Source organism: Syngnathus typhle, linkage group LG11, assembly GCF_033458585.1.
Source record: "Syngnathus typhle isolate RoL2023-S1 ecotype Sweden linkage group LG11, RoL_Styp_1.0, whole genome shotgun sequence".
NCBI classification, from domain to species: domain Eukaryota; kingdom Metazoa; phylum Chordata; class Actinopteri; order Syngnathiformes; family Syngnathidae; genus Syngnathus; species Syngnathus typhle.
This window is the reverse complement of record NC_083748.1, coordinates 6,136,835-6,150,504: the sequence shown is the minus strand read 5'-3', so window position 1 is coordinate 6,150,504 and position 13,670 is coordinate 6,136,835. Positions and strand designations below refer to the sequence as shown.

The window sequence follows — 13,670 nt, the reverse complement described above, 5'->3', positions numbered from 1 at the left end:
TCGGGGGAGGAAGAGGAGGTGAGGAAGAGGAGGAGGAGGTGGTGGTGGTGGGCAGCAGCAGAATGGGCCTGGAACTCAAACCGCACAAATTGGATTAAAGCAGTATGGTAACGTTTCTCGTTTGATTCCTCATCCTCATCCTCATGTCCTCATCCACCCCCGTCGTGTGCCGGTGCTGCCAGTCTTGTGTCACTTCCATCCCCTCGCTTGCGCTATGAAAAGACAGAGTCAGGTCACAGCGTCATCCTTTGCTGCATTGTTGTGTCTTCGCAGTCATGAAGCATCACACAGGCAGTGCATCTTCTGCTGTGTCAGCTTTACAGCGACCCCGCAACCCACGTTCTCCCGCTTGGTGTCGTCTGTTTTTTTCCTCATCCCTATTACAACGTGTTTGTAACCTACTTTCACAGAGGGGCAAGAGGGGGGGGGGTAGCTAATGGCCCCCGGGAGTCATGACAGCCATCAGTATCACGCCGCTATGCCAGTCAAATGCTGATAAATCCTTCCACTGACCCGTCCAGAGAAATTAGAGCACGACATCCGAGATGTTCGGTGTTATGTGTCTCCCTGAGCTCATGTTTGCAGATTCCGATTACACTGTTTTGACGTCAGGCGAGCATTAAGAGGCGCCATCTGCCAGGCCACCCATATACCCGTGCAGGGAATCCCCTCTTAGATCAATCATCACATTAGTGGTCACCCAAAATATTTACATTAATTTGCTGTTTGTAGGTTACACTGAGGTGTCCAAACTTCATCCTCTGAAGGTCACATAGAGAAAATGGGAAAAATGCAAGGATACTTTGACTTTATTATACATGCTAAAAAAGAGGCTTCAGCTTTTTATCGCCACTCCCACCTAATGTTTGCTGCCAAATTTAACAAAACAAACAAAACTTCATTGAAAGGTGTAACACACGTAGACAGATAAAAAGAAATACTCACATGCATATATTCTTTATCCTCTCCTATCCTCATTTTATCAATCTAGGGGAAGGTAGAATAGATGAACGGCTTTCCATTTATTTCAATGGGGAAGGATGATTGAACATCAGATTGATTTTATTTATCTCCTTGTCGTCATGCCAGCTGGATAAAAGCGAGGTGACAACTCTTGGCCTCCCGTCCACTGCCAGCCATGGAGGCTCTGACAGCAACATTAGCGCAGAGGGCGCAGCGGGGTCAGCATCCAGCGTGGCTGCCGGTGGCAGTGCCGAAGGCAGCGCGGGCGGGGCGGGGTGCGGCGAGCCCCAGAGGACGCGAGCCGCTCTGGAGCACCTTCAGCAGAAGATCCTGAAGGTGACGGAGCAGATTCGGGTGGAGCAGGAGGCCCGCGACGACAATGTGGCCGAATACTTGAAGCTAGCCCACAATGCCGATAAGCAGCAGGCATCTAGGATCAAGCAGGTTTTTGAGAAGAAGAACCAAAAGTCGGCACAGACCATCGCGCACTTGCACAAGAAGCTAGAACACTATCACAAGAAGCTAAAGGAGATAGAGCAGGTGAGTCATTACTGCACACAGACATAATTGGTTCTAAATATAAACCCATCGGTCACATAAGACCTCTCACGTCTATCCAGCCATCCATTTTGTATTGTGTCTTTTGTCCTCATTAGAAAATTTTGGACCAAAGTATTTAACATACAGTTATATCTTACGAATGACCTGACCTGAGTTTCTTCGAGATATGAGCTACTGCCAATCGCAGTTTCTGTTTCTCAGCTATTGTTACATTTTCCTCCAATGTTTACATCTCAAGACTAAACTTTTGAGATTCCTATCTGTCCAGAATGGACCGGCCCGGCAGCCCAAGGATGTCCTGCGGGACATGCAGCAAGGACTCAAGGACGTGGGGGCCAACGTCCGTGCTGGGATAAGCGGTTTCGGAGGAGGCGTAGTGGAAGGGGTGAAAGGTGGCGTTTCGGCCCTGACTCACACCTCCGTGGTCTCCAAGCCCAGAGAGTTTGCTAGCCTCATCAGGAACAAGTTTGGCAGCGCAGATAACATCGCCCATCTCAAGGATACTATGGAGGACGGAGTTGGGGGCCACTCCGACGTCACCCCGACCCCCCGCGCCCTCAGCGGAAGCGCCACTCTGGTGTCCAGTCCAAAGTACGGCAGCGACGACGAGTGCTCCAGCGCCACGTCCGGCTCGGCCCCGGGAAGCAACTCCGGCGGGGCGGGTGGAGGGGGAGGCGGCATGTTGGGGCCTACGATAGGGAGTCCCAGGCTGGACGGGCACCACCACCACCATCATCACGTGCACAGCTCGTGGGATTCCCTCCTCGAGGGCTTGCAGGAGATCAAAGCCAGCCAGGCGCACATGGAGGACACCATCGAGGACATGAAGGGCCAACTGCAGAGCGACTACTCCTACATGACACAGTGCCTGCAAGAAGAGAGATATAGGTATGCAAATTGTAAAATTATTATAAATAAATAAATAAATAAATAAATTTATTTTTAATTATTTCTTTGGTTATTTTCAAATAATATTTGTAAATATATTTAATATATTTTTAAATGATTTCATAATAAATACCTTATCCCTGAAAAGCTTGGTAAATGTCTTGAATTCAGGTATGAACGATTAGAAGAGCAGCTGAGTGACCTGACAGAGCTTCATCAGAATGAAATGAGCAATCTCAAACAAGAACTGGCCAGCATGGAGGAGAAAGTGGCCTATCAGTCCTACGAGAGAGCGAGAGACATTCAGGTAAGGATGGATGGATGGATGGATGGATGGATGGATGGATGGATGGATGGATGGATGGATGGATGGATGGATGGATGGTCTGCTCATTTTTCACGTGCGCTGGCAGGAGGCAGTGGAATCGTGCCTGACACGCGTCACCAAGCTGGAGTTGCAGCAGCAGCAGCAACAGGTGGTCCAGCTGGAGGGCGTGGAAAACGCCAACGCCCGCGCTCTGCTGGGCAAGCTCATCAACGTCATCCTGGCGCTCATGGCCGTGCTTCTGGTGTTCGTATCCACGCTGGCCAATTTCATTACGCCGCTGATGAAGACGCGGGCGCGGGTGGGCGCCACTGTCCTGCTCACCGTGCTGCTCTTTGTTTTGTGGAAGCACTGGGATTTTGTGGAGCCTTGGTTTCCACCCAGCTGAGCTGCTCTGAGAGAGAAACCCGAGCAGATAGTTCACCTGGAATGTTTTTTTTCAGGCCTGCAAGAGAATGTGAGCTGCTCTTTTTTCCTGACTGACAAAATGAAGCACCCATGAAGACGTAAACAAAATAACATCTTGCCAATCGTTGGTGTGGAAAACTTTATTGATTTACATACACTGCTGTCACCAAAAACTTCTTCATCTTTTTCTAAAGATTCTTTTAGGATGTACTTATGATGAATTAGCAGGACAGGACTCACGAGGTTGACCTTCAGGTTGAAGCTTATTTGGGAGGATTTTTTTTTTTTCTCATGAATGTTTATATGCCCATCATGCATGTCTTCATGTGTGCACTGGCACCAGTTGACATTTCAATTAATGACAATATGGATTTTGCTCTATGCCAGCCCACTGGACACTTGATTAGGTACATCTGCACAATTGCATGAGACCTAATACAAGATATAGTATATATATATATTTATACACACACGTGTGTATTTGAGTTTGCATTTATTTTTACTTTACAAATAATCCATCCGAAGTGAGTAAATTTAAAATGTTTTCAATTTCGCGAGTGCAGGTTTATCTAATGAATTGTCCATTTGTTAAATCAGTGTCATCTCCAGTTTGTTGCTGTGTTGCAGGGAAGCTTTTTGAACACATTTCTAGCTGCCGTTGAACAAAGCGTTTAACTGCTTAAAATGTTTCATTGCTCTGTAAACTATTTTTCCCCTCCATAGTTGATATCTTTCATAACCACTGTTGTAGATCTGCTTTCACCCACAGTGTCAAATGAACTGGCATGTCAATTTGTGTCAATGTTTTTATCCAGTTTACAAAAAACAAAATATCGACAAATAAATATGGCTGTTTTATTACAAATTGTGAGAAATATACTTTCCCCACCTCGCTGAGACACAGAGGTTTAATGGGTTGAAGCGAAGCACTCATGGACGGAAAAGGTTTAATAAGGGATGTAATCTCAGGGGATTATTTTCAATTAATCCTCTGTCGTCAGTACAATCTTTATCTAGACTAGATTGTATTTCTTTGAGGATTCAAATCTTTAAAAGTGAATTAAAGAATTAGGAACGCCAATACTCATTCCACACATACAGATGAGATATACTACAGTAGATGGAGATGGTCAAAGTATTAGTCATTCTTGGCAGAGGATAAAGAATCTATGCCTGCGAATATTGACCGCCACCATATAGCAAACCTACATGTTGTTCTCTTGCAAGACAAACATTTGCCAGATGACTGCTCAGTTCTCAAAAATATTGTAAGCTAAGTCACTCGTATCTCAAGACACAGCTGAGAGTGTAATTGACACAGTGATGAGAAACACGGCTCAAATTCACAGGAAATTGCTTAATGTTTTTAATAACTGTCAGGCAAACTCATATGACCATTACATTGATGACATGTATTCTTACAGCACACAACAGAACTCACCTGACCTCTAAGCAGTAGGACATTCATCGTCATTAAGATTGTTTTTGACTTAGGGTTGACAAATGGTTGTTGTGTGGATTTGACTCGTATCAAACACAAGTTTCTTTTCGATTAGCTAGCAAATTCTAAAGACTTTGATAGAAACAGCAGAGTAGAAAAAAAAATTCCTGATTTGATCTTAAATTCCTGTCGAGGTTTAAGATTTACAATATATTGCTTTCAGGTGCTAAAAAGTAAGGTACCAAATGTCTCTTAAAAAGAATAAAAGCAAACATTCATCACTTCTGCAGTGGCTTTTTTCCCTCCCCCCCATCGCCGGCCTCGTCTACACAAAAACTCAAAGAGGGTTGGGTGCTGCCATGTAGTAACAATACACGAGCAAAAAAAACCCAAAAACAATCACAGCTAGAAGAGAAACACCCCCCACCGCCCCCAAAAAATGTCTCCTTCACTTCTCAGTCAAGTGTCCTTTCGTGGCAGCCGAACAAAGAATGAACTCAAGCGAACTCGCCGAGAGAACATACAAATCTGGAGACAATAAGATGTACGTTGGAAAAGTGACATTTTACAATAAACAAAACAAAAAAATCTAAAAGAAAAAGCTGAACCAGAAGCAAAACAATCTGGACTTATTGGAAACTTCTTTCAAGTAAACCGGGCCATTTCGGGAAGAGTTGAACCCCCTCTCATCGTACGTAAAGCTACAAAATAAAACAGCTCTAGGGATAAAACAAAGTCCCAAAATGCAGAATCTATGTTGTCCTGTAATCATTTTAAAACGTAGTTTCAGGAACGTGTGCCAGCTTGGTTTCCACACTCAAAACAAATGAGCTATTTTTTTTATCATTGAAATTCTTGAATGAGAGCACACCACATGATATTCAGCAGGACGTAATCGAACCTGCGCGCACAGTCTGCTGGTCCCATCGGCGGACCGACCTGTAGCTTCATTTATGAAAACGTTTCTTTGCGGGCGCGTGAAAATGAGATTTAAAACACAAGTGGCTAATTACTACTTGCGCCAAGTACTAACTATTGTTCTGACCGCTAAAATTACCAAAATGATTGATTCATGTCTCTGTGTCACAAAAGCAGAACACAAATTTAATGTTATTATGAAGGACTACTAGAATGGACCATTAGATTGATTCTTGTATTTTAATTCGCCATGTAGCCCTTTATTGGTGATCTAAATCAAAACGCAGAAAGAAAAATGTATTTGCTCCTATTGCTACTTCCAAGAGTGTGAAACGATTTCATAAATGCAGCTCAGGCTCACAGCGAGAAGTCCCTAAGCAGACCTCTGTGTGTAGAAGAGAATGTAGGCCTGAGTGTTGCACACTTCCTCCACACTGCAAACCTTCATCTCAGAGTCATTGCAGTGGACCCAGAAACCTGAGGAGCACACGAAAGAGGTTAGCTCGGCTGTTGTCTCGTCGCCCGGCGCGTTGGTCCGGCGCACTCACCTCCTTCGGTGTTGTAGCAGTATGCGGTGTAGTGCCCTGAGCCAAAGCCTTTGCCGTGGTGCATGACCACGGCCGACAGGTCATAAGTGTAGCCTCCTCTGTGGACAGAGTGACCTGAGCCCGTGCAGCAGTAGGGTTTGATGTTCAGAACCTGGTCGAAGGCCACGTGGACGCCGATTTTCTCTCGATGGTTCCTCCCCGACCACCTGCCCGCGCAACACAGAGCTTGTTGTTAGTCGGCGGCAACCTAATCTGAAGGGAGGGGTTATTTCTTGGACTAGATGCAAGAACGGACTTAGAAAAAAAAAAAAAAAAACATTTCCATGGAATATAAAGGCACTTGCCGGAAGCGCTTGAGGTGCAGCCGTAGAACCTGAGGTAAACGGTAGATCAGAAGCTGCTTATGGGCTTCTGAAAGAACTAAAGGCTTGTGGGATGTTTTCCTTCTTCTCTCTGACAAACCACATGAGAGTAGACAAAGTATAGCGTGAATGTGACAAAGCAGGGAAAAACATTCCAAAAGCATACGTCCATTCCGTTTACTTCAATTGCGTGCCAGCCAAACTCAAGCTATTTTTGTATCTTGCATAAAGCCTTAAATCCTAAATTCAAACTTAGACCTGTAGTGTAAAACCAGCCTCGAGAACAATTAGACTGGTTATTTTCGCAATTCTATATAACGGCCGTCAAGAAACGCATTCAAATGGCGACGCTGGAGAAGTGAAACATTATCAAGTCGAAAGGCTGCACTCACTGTTGCAGTGGTTGCAGGCATAAATGCTCCCTTCGAGCGCTTCCATCTCGGTGAATTTGGACAGCATTTCGGTGAGAGTGCAACTGCGCTGGTAGGCTGTGGAGCCCGAGCTTTTGTTGACGCTGTGATAGCGCTCGGGAAACTCCAAAGACAAATCCCAGAATGGCTCCACTGTGTTTGACTTGTGCTTGCAGGACAGGCACGTCACCTGGAAAGAAGAGCGGAAACCAGAGCTTCCCGTTAGCCGTGAAATGCGAACCCAGTCTGGAATTTTACCTTCATCTGATGCAAACAAAGCTGGTGTAAAACTTTCCAAATGCCTTAAACATGGTGCCACGCTCACCTGGCTGAGTAGCTGCCCGTGAAAGATGGTGTTCAGCACCTTCAGCACTTGTTTGGAGAGCTTCCTCTTGGTGATGGGGATGACGATGCGCCGCTTGGAGGCCTCCGTGTCCAGCTCCTGCTGCACCTTGTCCAGCAGCTCGCACAGGAACTCCTGGGCGTCCTGCTGGTCGTAGCCGCGGAAAGCTGGGATGAGGTTCCACACCGAGTGCAGCATGGCGAAAGGAGACACCAAAGACCAGCGGCCCGACCACATGACTCTAAAAAGCGTATGCAACTCGTGGCACAGAGACATCCGCTGGCGGGTGGAGCAACGCGTCTCCTTGGGCTGGACCAACTCAGCAGTCTGCGGGGCGGGCGGGGTGCTTTCCTTTTTGCCCACTGCCAGATTTCCAACGCGTCCCAGCGGGTGTGAGGTCAGCGGCATGTTTCCGCTGCCAACCACGCTTCCAGCTACCGCCTTCACCCCTTGTGAGTGGTTGGTCTTGGCCAGCAGCTCCTCCGTCTCACACAGGTCCAAAGTGAGAAAACACTCCCTGAATTTCTGCAGGTGACTCAGCACTTGCAAGATGGAGTTCATGTAGCATGTGTTCCCCAGGTTGCGCAGACCGGTGACTCCCGGGGCGAGCCGTCGGCGGGTAGCCGAGTGGGCCGAGTAGTAGCGCCTCAATTTCGCGGCCCTGCCGTTTGGAGGCGGCTTTCGCGACAAGGTGAGGAGGGAAGGCTTCTTGGGAGGAGGAGGTAGGCGTTCCGGAGGGTCTCGAAACTTGCAAGGAATGAGTGCGATGGTCGGACGTGGCGCCTGAGTGAGAAGCCGAGCGCTCTTTCTGGGAGGGACGTTGACCAGCTCTTCTAACAATCTCCTTTTCACCTCTTTCTTTTGTCTTCTCGCCTCCTCCAGCTTCTCTCGGCGCTCCGCCTGCAGCTCTTGATGTCTGCTCGTCCACCTCTGAAGCATCTTGGCAAGGAGGGTTTTCCTCCTATGACGCAAGGCCAGCTGCATGGGAGGCTGCGGCCCGCACTCCCCGCCCCGGTGGGCGTACGCCCGCCAGGCTGAGGAACGCAGCGAGCGCGTACCCGGGCTGCGGACGGTGGAGAGGGCCCCTCGGAGGAGCTTGAGGTCTCCCTCCGCGTTGTCATTGAGTACATAGTCTCCGCAAGCAAAGCAGAAGACGTCCAGCTCCCGCACCTCCATGGCCAGCGGGTGGTGGGACTCCTGAAAGTGTTTGAGCGAGTGCTCCTCCATGAAGCGCCCGCAGGCCACATGGGAGCACTTGAGGCAGGCCCACACCGAATCTGTGGTGCTGCAGTCCACGCAGTGCCATTTCTGTGGATTGAGGATGGAGTGGTCATGGCCCAGGCGAAGGCGCACCACGTGCTTACAGCGCTCCATCTCTGCGCATACACATGGGGGGGCCCTCAGTGGTAGGACGCACGTCCTCTGGCTGAGCAGCAAGTCATTCTGCGGGTTGCAGTCACACCATTACGTTAGATCAGTGCTTCCGAAATGTTCTACACGTAGTGCCGCCGGGAGAAAAAAAAATAAGTAGCCCAACATATACACCTTATTAGTATACTGTTTAACTATAAGGTAAGAGAGTTTCAAATGTATTGCATATTATGCAAGTTTAATAAAAATTGGAACCAAATTCTTTTTAAAAACAAGGAAGTCAAGTCATATTTCTCATCTGCTTTCTAATTTTGATCATGTGATATTTGCAAGCTGACCCATGATTGGTTGTTACCCGAGGACTAACCAACTGTGATGTCATTGTCAGTCGACAGTAAATGACAAAATGGCCGCCCTTTGAGGTGGATAAAAAAGGGTTGATTTTGCTGCTTCATTATTATTCCACAGAATTTTGGGAAACGCTATCTTTGTACGTTTCATCTGTCTATGAAGCGAGCCCTGTAATTTAGCAAAGCTCTTGAATTGGAAAAATACGGACAAGTGTACACAGAGCAGAAGGGAAAGATGTGCTTACTGTACAAATAATTGGCTTGGTCAGATTTCAGGGAAAACTAAGTTCAAAGAGAACAGCAACTTTCTGTTTCATCCATATCCACCGTCGTCAGCAGCACCCACTGGAACATTCTGAGGGAGATACAAATCAGAAGTGAGAAGGCGTTATGGAACTTGAAATGCACACAAAGTCAAAAGAGGTTCATGGCATTCATGTCCCCCCCTCCTGCCGTCAAGCACATGTCACGCTTCCTGTTGGAGCGTTTGTGTTCTCCAGGAATCCCGAGTTTAATCTCAAACAGGATTTGAACAAACTAGTTTGAACTCATGCGGCTTATCATGTGGCCACTTCAAGGTTCACATTAGCTGTTATTGTATAAAGTGCACAGCAATTTAGCTGAACAGTTTGGCCTTCTTCAGCAAGGGAGAAGGAACTGAAAAAGTACGCACGCCATTCTTATTAAATGGCGAGTCAGTCCGGTTAACAGGTTTGCAGTTTTCAGATGAACTAAAAAGGAAATTCGGAATGACTGTGACTACGAAATATGGAAACGATTGATGTGAATGCTAAATACAAGAAGCAAATGAGACAGCTGCTGACTTTCCTACACAAATAACCACTTGATGCACGCCAGATTGGACGGCACCGAATACTTTGGCTTCATGTTTGGGTTACACTGACGCTTTTTATGCAGCTGATATTTGTTATTGTCGATTTGATCAGTTTTGGTGATAAAATTCAGATGACCCCAATTGTTGTCAAAAACAATGCAAACAACATGAAAACACAAAGCTAGATGATGAGGACTGGTCATAAAAATGTGCTTAGTGTGCTTTCTTTGGGTCGTTATTTAAAGCACTTAATCACCTTTTTCTTAAGAAGTACTTAACATCTGTATAGCTCGACACCGATATGTTGATGTTTTAATACAATGCCAAAAGAAGAGGAAAAAAACAGATTTACGTGGACCGCAGTCGCTCATCGTGCTGTATTACAGTACTGCGTGTTATCTGATTGACCACACGTCTACCGTGCTTGTTTTAATCCCGATTGTTCGAACGGTTCTTTGCAACCGGCTCGTAAACGCCATGCTAGGCTACCTCACCGCCTCCACCTCGGCAGAACAAAGGGGCGTGAAGAAGAGCCCCTCTCCCTCTCTTGCCGAGAACATCCAGCAACTTTGTTGAGCCAGCGCGGCCACCAAGTTAGCTCGCGATCGCTCCGTGCTAACCTGGAGAAGGGGGACGCCGCGGAGCCGTTAGCCTGGCGACAAGAAGCCGAGGCGGCGTCTCTGAAATGACTTTGTCGGGGATGGAAAGACGCGAGTGGCTAGTTTGTGGGAGTGTAGATCGCATTTCCCCTGTGTTAATTGAAGTTGACCTAGCCGCAGTTATCGGTCGCCGACGCTGATTTACCCACTTAGCTAACACACCGCGCCGCTAAACGAGTACAAACTCCCCGCTGACATACACAGGGGGACAGCCACGCTTTGTTCGTGAATCACGAGTTTGCGAGAAAAGGTAGAAAACGGAGGTAACGTTACCATCGCCAGAACGCATCCATCCGGCACACCGAAGAGGAAGAAAAAAAAATCTGCTTGTTGTCCTCACTCAGATTGAACAACCCAACTCTCGATGCGAGCCCGGACCCCGTCGCTCTCATTGGACCGAGGCTGAGCGGCAGCCGGCCTCCCATTGGCCGAGTGGCGGAACAACAGGCAGCAGGATGGACCGGCCGTCCGTCCACCCACCCACCAAGGCCACATGGAACAATAACCGAGCCTTGGAGCCCCAAACTGGGCGAGGAGGAGCCTGACCTCGGTGTCACCACTGTGGTTTGGGCTCATTTTATGACACGATTTAAAAGATGTTCCCTTTTCAAGAAGCTGCAATATTCTGGGCTCTGATGATAATTATGGAAAAAAAGAGCCCACAAAAGACTATTTATTACAGTGAACACTGGATGTTTTGGATCTTATTGGTCAAACATCAGACAGTTTGCAATTTTCTTATTGTCGATCCCCGATTGTAAAAAGGGGGGCACACGAAAATCAGTTGTTAGTAGTTCAATGAAAGGCAATTTGAACAGAATTTGCATTGACACACCATGTAAGTAACCCCTCACCTAAAAACCACACACACACACGCCTCAAAGGTTTTGTTAAAAAGCCCCAAAACATTAGAAAAATATCCATCCAGGTAAGCCTACCAAGTATCGATTATTGGTAATCACTGTCATTCATGCACATGTAACACCCAAATGCATGATTTATGAAGTCTTTCCACACATTTCCCTTAATTGCAGCTGTAGCAAAATGGTTGCAGGAAAACTTAAGTGGCGTTTGGGTGGGGGAGGGTCTGCAGCCCAAGGCCTTTCACTGCGGGGTTTTGACCGCCAGAGCCGAGCCATGCGGAGTGGCAAATGGCGCTTGAAGAAAGACTCTCGGCCACCCAGTCTCTGCGACTTCCCAACCCTATTACTGCCCCAAGCATAGTATATCATCCTTATACTGTTAAATTTATTGTTGTCCATGGTACTGATTATCCACGTTACTAATATACCACATGGCTTTGAATCCACCAGCCTGAAGGGTTAAAGTCAGGCTGGTAAAATGGTATCAGTGTCTTTGCATTGAAGCATTTTTAGTAGTTGAATACATCGTATGTACAATCTCAACCCCAACTCTCCCGCCTCCACCCTATTACCAAATTAGTATTCAGTCTTTAGCTATAGTGTCTTATTGTAAAAGAATAACTGAATACAAGACTATTTCAAAGTTTTGATTTTTTTTTTTTTCTTCACAAGTCTTTTTAATACAAGACATGTCCACCAAAAAGATTTATAAATGATGTTAAGGCTAGAGCAATAAAAATAAAGACACCAGAATAGCATCTTGATCCACAGGACCAGAATTGATGAACATTTTTAGGAATATAACAAAACAATCTTTCTCCCTTATGATCGGCAATTCAACGCACATTATTCCCTTGAATTTGCAGTTTCCGCAGTTTGTTGAACAACTCCAGGTACTGCGTCATGGTGTCAACGCAGTCGGCTGGTGCAAAAATGCCTTCAGGCTTAGCAGCAAACGCAGATGGCAGCTCTGGGACGCTGGGGCCCAGGAATGATTGCATGAACTCCTTCATTAGATTCCAGCAGTCCCCAGGAACCACACAGGGACAATATTCCACCTGCAGCGGGAGTGAGTGCAGTTACAACAAAGTGAGCTGGGGGATTGTTTTTCTCTTTTTTGAATACACTGGGAGTGTGTCCAAATATACCTCTACTGATATTCCTCTGGCACTCGAGCTCATGGTCACTGTGCCAACTTTGATGAGAAAGTCGCAGTAGCGGAATCGTGAGCCTCGGCATTCTACTTTGTGGCCCTTGGCATTCTGGAAGTGGCTCTTTAGCTTCACCATGAGAACGTCAAAGTTGCCGTCTGCTACCAGGCAGGGTCCGTTCTCAAATAGAGCCATGCAACTTAGGGGGGTTTCTGAGTTGTGCATCACATATAAGAGCTTGGAAGGCTGACCTGAAACACAAAGGTAACACTGACTATAGCAGCAGTTTTGTATTCTGCTGCACATTTGAGCACACATTTGGCGTGTAGCTAAATTAAACTAAATAATAGCGTTAAGTATTACCGCTGACACTTCCAGTCGCATGGTACGTCTCACAGTCGACACAGAAGCTGCCCTGTTTCGCAGCTCCCAGCTGCTCTAGTTTCTTGTGCACCATGTCCACAGTCTGCTGCACACTCTTCCCTTCTGCCACCGGCACCTGGCACACACTGGGTCACAAACAAACATTGTTTTACATTCAACGAACAGCAAATTGACTACATCGCAACTATTCCAAGCACATTAGTGTCCCACCAGAGATCATCAGGTATGCCTCGGAGGATGATCCAATTTCAATTAATTGGTCAATACGAATAATGTTCCGTGGTTCTTCTTTTTATGCCAATGATGTGACTACTAGCACAATCAAATACCCCCACACTATATTGCAGGAAGTATCTATAGTAATCAGATCCCATTCATGTAACAGAATCAGTCATGGCAAGAGTGCATTTACGAATAGACTGAGAGACAAATATTATTTCAGCGTGCAATATTATTTTTTTTTTTACATTTTTGTTTGGTATTGGACCAAACGATTTTCTCAAGTAAAAACAAAATATGCGAAGTTGACCGACAAGAGCTTGTGAATTAGTTACAATTACAGATAAAGCGATGCTGTGATAATATTTCAGATGGCGTACAAAAAAATGCAATATGGTTAATAAGGTGGCAACGCACACCGTATATTGAAACAATAACAAACAGTAAAATCTCACCAAGTAACTCCCATTATTATTATTTATCGTCTGATGCCGTTTTCGTAGGAGGTTAAATACTTCCGGGTGAATAGGGATCAAATTTATACTTCCGGTAAAATAAAACAAGTATAACAAACATAAACTAAAGTATACTAACATTAAAACAATATTTATGATACTTTTTTTTTGCTCAATACGAACGATAAAATTCCACGAGACAAACAAAAATTAAAT

General features: G+C 46.1%; 3 protein-coding genes and 1 long non-coding RNA gene across 4 annotated transcripts; 2 read left to right on the top strand and 2 right to left on the bottom strand.

The window, feature by feature from the left end:
- Window positions 1-44: 44 nt before the first annotated feature.
- On the top strand, window positions 45-3,982 carry tmcc2 (transmembrane and coiled-coil domain family 2). The gene is made up of 5 exons (XM_061291432.1): window positions 45-107; window positions 1,090-1,503; window positions 1,793-2,412; window positions 2,584-2,719; window positions 2,826-3,982. Exons 1-5 carry the CDS (start codon window positions 105-107, stop codon window positions 3,123-3,125), a joined length of 1,473 nt encoding a protein of 490 aa, XP_061147416.1. The 5' UTR covers window positions 45-104; the 3' UTR covers window positions 3,126-3,982.
- A 515-nt stretch (window positions 3,983-4,497) lies between these two features.
- On the bottom strand, window positions 4,498-10,805 carry usp49 (ubiquitin specific peptidase 49). The gene is made up of 7 exons (XM_061291426.1): window positions 10,656-10,805; window positions 9,134-9,243; window positions 7,150-8,610; window positions 6,807-7,014; window positions 6,397-6,505; window positions 6,053-6,258; window positions 4,498-5,981 (listed from the first exon to the last, which is right to left on the bottom strand). The coding sequence occupies exons 3-7, from the start codon at window positions 8,539-8,541 to the stop codon at window positions 5,878-5,880; spliced, it is 2,019 nt and encodes a 672-aa protein (XP_061147410.1). The 5' UTR covers window positions 8,542-8,610; window positions 9,134-9,243; window positions 10,656-10,805; the 3' UTR covers window positions 4,498-5,877.
- LOC133162346 (uncharacterized) lies at window positions 10,127-11,888 on the top strand. Its single transcript, XR_009716207.1, has 2 exons — window positions 10,127-10,645; window positions 10,727-11,888. It is a non-coding gene; the product is annotated as an uncharacterized LOC133162346 (long non-coding RNA).
- Window position 11,889: 1 nt separating this feature from the next.
- Window positions 11,890-13,552, bottom strand: med20 (mediator complex subunit 20). The gene is made up of 4 exons (XM_061291460.1): window positions 13,455-13,552; window positions 12,760-12,905; window positions 12,394-12,647; window positions 11,890-12,303 (listed from the first exon to the last, which is right to left on the bottom strand). Exons 1-4 carry the CDS (start codon window positions 13,466-13,468, stop codon window positions 12,082-12,084), a joined length of 636 nt encoding a protein of 211 aa, XP_061147444.1. The 5' UTR covers window positions 13,469-13,552; the 3' UTR covers window positions 11,890-12,081.
- Window positions 13,553-13,670: the final 118 nt, after the last annotated feature.

Bases quoted from the DNA above. Each gene is read 5' to 3' on its own strand.
- med20 (XM_061291460.1), bottom strand. The intron at 12,648-12,759 runs GTAATACTTAAC...TTTGTGTTTCAG, and splicing joins TGCGACTGGAAGTGTCAGCG to GTCAGCCTTCCAAGCTCTTA. The intron at 12,304-12,393 runs GTATATTTGGAC...CTCCCGCTGCAG, and splicing joins CCAGAGGAATATCAGTAGAG to GTGGAATATTGTCCCTGTGT.
- tmcc2 (XM_061291432.1), top strand. The intron at 1,504-1,792 runs GTGAGTCATTAC...CTATCTGTCCAG, and splicing joins AGCTAAAGGAGATAGAGCAG to AATGGACCGGCCCGGCAGCC. The intron at 2,720-2,825 runs GTAAGGATGGAT...GTGCGCTGGCAG, and splicing joins AGAGAGCGAGAGACATTCAG to GAGGCAGTGGAATCGTGCCT.
- usp49 (XM_061291426.1), bottom strand. From the start codon at position 8,541: ATGGAGCGCTGTAAGCACGTGGTGCGCCTTCGCCTGGGCCATGACCAC. The intron at 6,259-6,396 runs GCAAGTGCCTTT...TTGCGCGGGCAG, and splicing joins CTGCACCTCAAGCGCTTCCG to GTGGTCGGGGAGGAACCATC. The intron at 5,982-6,052 runs GTGAGTGCGCCG...TGTGCTCCTCAG, and splicing joins CTGCTACAACACCGAAGGAG to GTTTCTGGGTCCACTGCAAT.